General features: G+C 47.4%; 1 protein-coding gene across 1 annotated transcript in view; it reads right to left on the bottom strand.

The window, feature by feature from the left end:
* Positions 1–2552: 2552 nt before the first annotated feature.
* The window catches only part of NFXL1 (nuclear transcription factor, X-box binding like 1), a 69543-nt gene continuing 63844 nt past the window's right edge, over positions 2553–8251 (bottom strand). The window contains exon 22 of the mRNA XM_054163605.1: positions 2553–3297. Coding sequence (XP_054019580.1) covers positions 3124–3297 — 174 coding nt within the window. The 3' untranslated portion in view covers positions 2553–3123. The remainder of the gene's footprint in view (positions 3298–8251) is intronic.

The following is an 8251-nucleotide window of genomic DNA, read 5'->3' as shown; positions in this document are numbered from 1 at the left end:
CCCCCACCAGTCCTGGAGAACAAATACAGCTCCAAGGTGTTTGTGATGCATTTATTGTCTGGCTTGGTTTTCACATGAAATCAACACACACAATAACTTTGTTGCTGCCACAGGGAACAAACTTGTCCAAGGAGTTTCCCCTCCAAAATAGAACCCCAATTTGTAAGCACCTTGGGTCAGCTGAAGGATGAACTCTCACCAGAACAGTCAGGAAAAGCAACCCCCCCCAACTGTTTTCATTTTACACATCAGCTCAATGTGGTGGATGAGAAGCTCAACAGGAGCCAGCAGTGAGCACTTGCAGCCCAGAGAGCCAAGCAGAGCCTGGGCTGCAGCAAGAGAAGCATAGCCAGCAGGGCAAGGGAGGTGATTCTCCCCCTCTGCTCCACTCTGGCAAGACCCCACCTGGAGTACTGTGTCCAGTTTAGGAGCCTCTATTACAGGAAAGATCTGAAGGTGCTGGAAGGTGTCCGGAGAAGGGCCATAGGATGAACAGAGGACTGCAGCTGCTCTGCTATGAGGACAGACTGAGGGAGTTGGGGCTGTTCAGTCTGGAGAGAAGGCTGAGAAAAGACCTTATTTTGGCCTTCCAGTGTCTTAAGGGGGCCTACAGGAAAGCTGGGGAGGGACTTTTTAGAGTGTCAGGGAATGATAGGACTGGGGGGGGGGAGTGGAACAAAACTAGAAATGGGTAGACTGAGACTGGATGTTAGGAAGAAGTTCTTCCCCATGAGGGTGGTGAGAGACTGGCACAGGTTGTCCAGGGAGGTGGTGGAAGTCTCATCCCTGGAGGTTTTTAAGGCCATGCTAGATGTGGCTGTGAGCAATGTGATCTGGTGTGAGGTGTGGCAGAGTGGCTGAAACTGGAGGATCCTTGAGCTCCCTTTGAACCCTAACAATTCTGATTCCATGCTAAACCTCCTCCTCCTGAGGCTTCTCTATATAGTATATCCTTCCAGCTACAGGTATCACTTAATATCTATTTATCAATCATAATTCTTTTGGTAAACACCACTAAAAACATTTGCTTATTACGTTATGTGACAACATACTCCACTGAAATTGCTGGAGGAAAAGAATAATCCTTACCTTCCATTCGAAATTTCCTTTCTAGGATTATCTTTTTTCTTTGTTTGGTGGTTTTGTTTGTTTGTTTGTTTTTTACTGAATACTGAATAAAAGGCAATTTTATCTGGTACCACTTTCTTCAGAAGTGATCATGCTTGCAACATGTTCAGTTTTGGGCTCCCCAGTTCAAGAGGGACAGGGATCTGCTGGAGAGGGTCCAGCAGAGGGGCTACCAGGATGATTAAAGGACTGGAGCACTGCCCTGTGAGGAGAGGCTGAGGGACCTGGGGCTTTTTAGTCTGGAAAAGAGAAGACTAAGAGGGGATTTAATAAATGTTTATAACTATCTGAGGGCTGGGGGTCAGGAGGGAGGGGACAGGCTCTGCTCACTTGCTCCCTGGGACAGGACATGGAGCAATGGATGTAAGCTGCAGCACAGGAGGTTCCACCTCAACACAAGGGGGAACTTCACTGTGAGGGTCACAGAGCACTGGAGCAGGCTGCCCAGAGAGGTTGTGGAGTCTCCTTCTCTGAAGACTTTCAAGGCCTGTCTGGATGTGTTCCTGTGTGACCTGAGCTAGATTGTATGGTCCTGCTCTGGCATGGGGGTTGGACTGGATGATCTTTTTGGGTCCTTTCCAACCCCTGAGATCCTCTGAGCCTATGATGTGGCTCCAACCCCCCCAAAAGGCAAAAAAAGCACCCCAGAACAACCTGAAAAAGCAATTAAAAATACAACCACCACCACCCCCCCCAAAAAAAAACCACAACAAAAACCCCACTCCACCCACAAAACACAAACCAACCAACCCACCCCCAGCAGAAACCTGTGATTTATTATTCTGCAGATTGCTTGACTTCCCTGGTCCTCTCCCCTCCTCCCCCCTTATCTTTATGCCAAGAAACAAGTATCTGGTTCAGCAGGTAGACCACAGAGCACCAGGTACACAGAGGTTATTTCCATCCCATCCATACATGTTGTGTGTACATGTGGGTACGTTCCCTTTCTTGAAGCATTGTATCTCTCCTGTACCTCACACACTTCAACAGGTCGCCCAGGCAAGTAGCTGAAGCCCCATGCCTGGAGATATTCAAGGTGAGGTTTGACTGGGCTCTGGAGAACCTGAGCTAGTTGAGGATGTCCCTGCTGAGTGCAGAGGGGGTTGGACTGGATGACCTTTGGAGGTCCCTCCCAACCCAGACCATTCTACAATTTCAAAGCCAGATGTCACAGAATCAGTGAGATCTGTGATACCAGTGATCTCTTTCACACCTGTTTCAGTCTGCAGTTCTGTCCAGTAAGTGAAGCTTTCCAATGGTTTGATTTTGAGGAAAAGAGGGCAGGAGGGGAACAACCACAGCTTAGTCAGTCTTGAGGTGTTAGGTAACAGGTTGGCCTTGATGATCTCTGAGGTCTTTTCCAGCCTTACTGATTCCATTCTATGATTCTAACCAAAACCCAAACAGTCTGTAAGGGAGGGGAGTCCTTTTTATTGTTTGTGATACAGTTGACTTGAAAGACAGTTCACATGTGCTTTCTCTGACCAAAGTTCTGACATGAGGCCCCAGAATACCCAAGCCTAAGTGATGTGAAGTTCCCCATTAGCTTTTTTAATCAAAACAGACATGAAGCACAGAAATTGTGTGATACAACAGAAAGAATTAGCATAAGAACACTGATCTTCAGTGAACCACTGAACTGATTGCAACAGAAATATTCAATCAAGCATTTTATACTAAGCTATTTTTAATAGGAAGAAATGGAGGCAAGGAAAGCAACACAATATATTAATAGAGGAGATGTTAAGGGATCCCAGCCAGAGGAACTACATCAGCACTTCAGTGTAGACTAAAATCCGCCGTGACTTAGTGTCTGAATTCAGCTTTGTACTGTCATAACACAAAAGGTGACATTTCTTCCCTCGTCTGCACTTCTCCTGGCAAGCAGTGCACACACATCATCTGTGCATGGGAAGTTCTGCTGCACACAGGCTGACTCTCCAGGAACAACAGCGACCTCAAGCCCAGCCGAGGGGCAGTAACTATTGAGCTGGTTCAGTCGTTGTAGACCATGAGCCAGGCAACCATCACGACAGCAACTCCCAACACTGGCAGCATAAGCAGGTTCTTGTATTTCTGCCATGCTGATTGTTCAACTTCGACTTCATCCTTTCTTCTCTTGTTCTTTCTTCGTCCTTTTAACCTGTTTTCAAAGGCTTCCAGTTCAGCCTGGATGAAGAAAACCAGAAGCAGTTTGACATTTGTGTCAGAATGAAGCCCAAGGAAATGTGCAGGTATTAGAGAACCTTCCCCCCCATCAAATAAAAAAGTTATTAAACCAAGTGCTGGGTTCTACACATTGGCCACAACAACCCCATGCAGAGCTACAGGCTGGGGTCAGAGTGGCTGGAGAGCAGCCAGGCAGAAAGGGACCTGGGGGTGCTGGTCGATGGTAGGCTGAACATGAGCCTGCAGTGTGCCCAGGCAGCCAAGAGGGCCAATGGCATCCTGGCCTGCATCAGGAACAGTGTGGCCAGCAGGAGCAGGGAGGTCATTCTGCCCCTGTACACTGCACTGGTTAGGCCGCACCTCGAGTCCTGTGTCCAGTTCTGGGCTCCTCAATTCAAGAAGGACATTGAGATGCTGGAATGTGTCCAGAGAAGGGCAACAAAGCTGGGGAGGGGTCTGGAGCACAGCCCTGTGAGGAGAGGCTGAGGGAGCTGGGGTTGCTTAGCCTGGAGAAGAGAAGGCTCAGGGGAGACCTTATTGTTCTCTACAACTACCTGAAGGGAGGTTGTAGCCAGGTGGGGGTTGGTCTCTTCTCCCAGGCAACCAGCACCAGAACAAGAGGACACAGCCTCAAGCTGTGCTAGGGGAGGTTTAGGCTGGATGTTAGGAAGAAATTCTTCCGTTAAAGAGAGATTGTCCATTGGAATGTGCTGCCCAGGGAGGTGGTGGAGTCACCATCCCTGGAGGTGTTTAAGAAGAGACTGGATGAGGCACTTGGTGCCATGGTTTAGTTGATTAGATGGTGCTGGGTGATAGGTTGGACTTGATGATCTCGAAGATCTTTTAATTCTATTCTATTCTAACTGGCAGCCCATGGAAGTTGTGCATCTGTTACAGCTGAGATAGTGGCACTGAATCCTCAAGTGGGTTTGCTTCCAAGTATTAAGCCATTATTTAGTTTCCTATTGAAAACATCACCCCCAATAATGCAAACAACTGAAATTTTACATTATTTTTTTATCTCAGGCTGCATATGTTAAAACAAAATGAGAGCACAGTCATAGAATGGTTGGATTTGGAATGAACCTTTGAAGATGAGGATGGTTAGGAGACTGGAGCACTGCCTGATGAGGAGAGGATGAGGGACCTGAGGCTTTTTAGTCTGAAAAAGAGAAGACTAAGAGGGGATTTAATAAATGTTTATAACTATCTGAGGGCTGGGGGTCAGGAGGGAGGGGACAGGCTCTGCTCACTTGCTCCCGGGGACAGGACATGGAGCAATGGATGTAAGCTGCAGCACAGGAGGTTGCACCTCAGCACAAGGAGGAACTTCTTTACTGTAAGGGTCACAGAGCACTGGCACAGGCTGCCCAGAGAGGTTGTGGAGTCTCCTTCTCTGGAGACTTTCAAGGCCTGTCTGGATGTGTTCCTGTGTGACCTGAGCTAGATTGTATGGTCCTGCTCTGGCAGGGGGGTTGGACTGGATGATCTTTTTGGGGCCCTTCCAACCCCTGAGATCCTGTGATCCCGTGAAGTTCGAGACCAACCCCCCTGCCAAAGCAGGATGACCTAGGGCAGGTCACACAGGAATGTGTCCAGATGATGCTTTATCTTCACAGCTTTCTTCATAAATTCTGAATCTTCATAGCTCTCAGATTGCTATTCCATGAAATATCTTAAAAAGACAAAAAAGGCTGAAAACTTCAGAGACCTCCCCCCCAGTAAGGATGCACTCTGCTAAAGAGAAATTAATGGAAGTATAAAATCAAATACAAAAATCTATCCTCTTCCCCCCAGTTCTTGGTGCTTTGTATGCTCAGCTTAATTTTAGACTAATAGCTATAATCTCAGATATGCACAAAAAGATTCCATTTGCTGTGGAATGATATTATAAGTGCTATAACTTAGCAGTTAGTCATTTGGATCTGACTGTGGTAGGTACATATCAGACTTCAAAAGAAAGCCCTAAGGGCCAAAAATGAAGCAAAGCAATTGAAAAAAGTAAGAAGAATGCTAAGCTTCCTTCCACCCAGAACAGCAATTTCAGGGTGATGCCTGAATTGATCACTAGGATGCTCTGATCCCTATTCCTCATTCCCCTCCACAGCCTTTTAAATGATTACCATGAAAATACAGACAAAACCTCATTTTAGAACAGAAAGCTGAAATAAAACTCAGATAAGACAGCCTGAAACAAAGTGTTTAGGCCACACCTTGAGTCCTGTGTCCAGTTCTGGGCTCCTCAGTTTAGGAAAGATGTTGAGTTGCTGGAACGTGTCCAGAGAAGAGCAACAAAGCTGGAGAGGGGTCTGGAGCACAGCCCTATGAGGAGAGGCTGAGGGAGCTGGGGTGGCTTAGCCTGGAGAAGAGGAGGCTCAGGGGAGACCTTCTTGCTGTCCACAACTACCTGAAGGGACGTTGCAACCAGGTGGGGGTTGGTCTCTTCTCCCAGGCAAGCATCACCAGAACAAGAGGACACAGTCTCAAGCTGTGCCAGAGGAGGTTTAGGCTGGCTGTCAGGAAGAAATTCTTCCCAGAAAGAGAGATTGTTTATTGGAATGTACTGCCCAGGGAGGTGGTGGAGTCACCATCCCTGGAGGTGTTTAGGAAGAGACTGGATGAGGCACTTGGTGCCATGGTTTAGTTGATTAGATGGTGTTGGGTGATAGGTTGATGATCTCAAAGGTCTTTTCCAACCTGGTTAATTCTATTCTATTCTCAACAGTACAAGAATGAGACTCCAATGAGGAGCCATCTAATTGCTAGGAAAATCAGCAAGGATGCCATAAAAGAATGCTGAGAGACTAAAACCAGAAAAGGTTCAACAATCATCTGAATTTTGGGGTAGAGCTGTTAGGAAAAGTCTAGCACAGTGGAGCAGAGAGACAGGATGAACTGAAAGAGAGATGGGAGCAGCAGGAGTGCAGCAAGCCAGGACTGGCTGGGCAAAAGGCAGAAACTGAAGCAGAGGAAACATGGACAGTGAACAGAGACAAAGCCTGGCCACAAGAGGAAATAAATCTACGTGAGTACTACTGCAGCACTGCCAGGAAGAGAGGGACTAAGACAATACGGTAGGTGCATTAAAGAAACAAGAACAAGACTGTCTGGGGAAATGGGCAGAGCAGGAGCCCAGTAAATATAATTTTCCTTTGGAACTCAAGATTGCCTGCAGCCTGGTCTTCCTCCACTGACAGCAAATATTTGTCAGAGCTTCACAGAGCGGATCTCGCTTCCCTTCTCGGGCCAGCCAGCACCGTCAGCAGGAGAGAGGGACTCATTCTGATGTCTGTGCCTTTGTACCTAATAAAGGCAGGAACTGTTGGCACCTCTATGATGAGAAGAGGAGAAAAGTTCAGACAAAGTTCCACAGCCTGCTGTCTGAAACAAGATGACTTTCAGCTAGCTAATCCTCCTTTAGAAAAGCAAAGTGTTTTAATGAGGCAGTTTTTGCAAAATCCCAAACCTGGTGGCAAGCATGGCCAGCAGGGCCAGGGAGGTGATTCTCCCCCTCTACTCTGCTCTGGTGAGATCCCACCTGGAGCACTGGGTCCAGTTCTGGAGCCTCTATTACAGGAGGGCTCTGGAGGTGCTGGAACGTGTCCAGGGAAGGGCCACGAGGATGAGCAGAGGGCTGGAGCTGCTCTGCTATGAGGACAGATGGAGAGAGTTGGGGCTGTTCAGTCTGGAAGAGAAGGCTCTGAGGAGATCCAAATGTGGCCTTCCAGTATCTGAAGGGGGCTTCGAGAAAGCTGGGGAGGGACTTCTTAGGGTGTCAGGGAGTGATAGGACTGGGGGGAATGGAACAAAAATAGAAATGGTTAGATTGAGATTGGATGTTAGGAAGAAGTTCTTCCCCATGAGGGTGGTGAGACACTGGAACAGGTTGCCCAGGGAGGTGGTGGAAGCCTCATGCCTGGGGGTTTTTGCAGCCAGGCTGGATGTGGCTGTGAGCAACCTGCTGTAGTGCGAGGTGTCTCTGCCCAAGGCAGGGGGTTGGAACTGGATGACCCCTGAGGTCCCTTCCAACCCTGACAATTCTGTGATTCTCTAAGTGCAAAGGTCTTAAGGTTTTACAGCTAATATGGCAGCACATCCCTTGACACAGACACTACACAAAATCTGGGGCTTCTCTGGTTATGTGCTTGTGATCTCTAAGTGTTAAAAGCAGAGTGGTTGGTGAACTACAGCACTGTGAATTAAAAGATAGGGCTTGGATAATTATGTAACAGGCATAGAATTGCTTCCGTAGAGAGCTTAATAAAAACCCAGCTAAAAATAAATAGATCATTAACAAGAACAACACAGAATGGAAAAAGGTTTGTGGGCAGAGAATACAAGAAAGAAGCCATCACCAGCCTTGAAATGCTACCTACAGATTTTATGTAACTGTCAACCTGCCCAAGGTGTCACCTCAGTGAGCTCTGAACAACAAAGTTGTGCCCAGTCTGCAAAGTACTTTAGTGTTTCAAACTAAACAAGCTCAAGCTTTTTATGCAGAGCATGAACCTAACTTCTTTGTGTGCAGACATGTTAAAAGGAAATGCATTTATTTTCAGAGTGGCAGGAAGGGATAGTGTTAGAATAGAATAGAATTAGCCAGGTTGGAAAGACCTTTGAGATCACCAAGTCCAACCTATCACCCAACACCATCTGATCAACTAAACCATGGCACCAAGTGCCTCATCTAGTCTCTCCCTGAACACCTCCAGTGATGGTGACTCCACCACCTCCCTGGGCAGCACATTCCAATGGCCAATCTCTCTTGCTGGGAAGAACTTCTTCCTAACATCCAGACTAAACCTCCCCTAGCACAGCTTGAGACTGTGTCCTCTTCTTCTGGTGCTGGTTGCCTGGGACAAGGGGGATTAGAGGGAGTGAACAAAAATAGCAGTAAGTAGATTGAGATTGGTTGTTAGGAAGAAGTTCTTCCCCATGAGGGTGGTGAGACACT

This window comes from Dryobates pubescens, chromosome 1 (genome assembly GCF_014839835.1).
Source record: "Dryobates pubescens isolate bDryPub1 chromosome 1, bDryPub1.pri, whole genome shotgun sequence".
NCBI lineage: Eukaryota > Metazoa > Chordata > Aves > Piciformes > Picidae > Dryobates > Dryobates pubescens.
The sequence above is the reverse complement of the archived record's forward strand: the minus strand, read 5'-3'. Positions and strand labels throughout refer to the sequence as shown.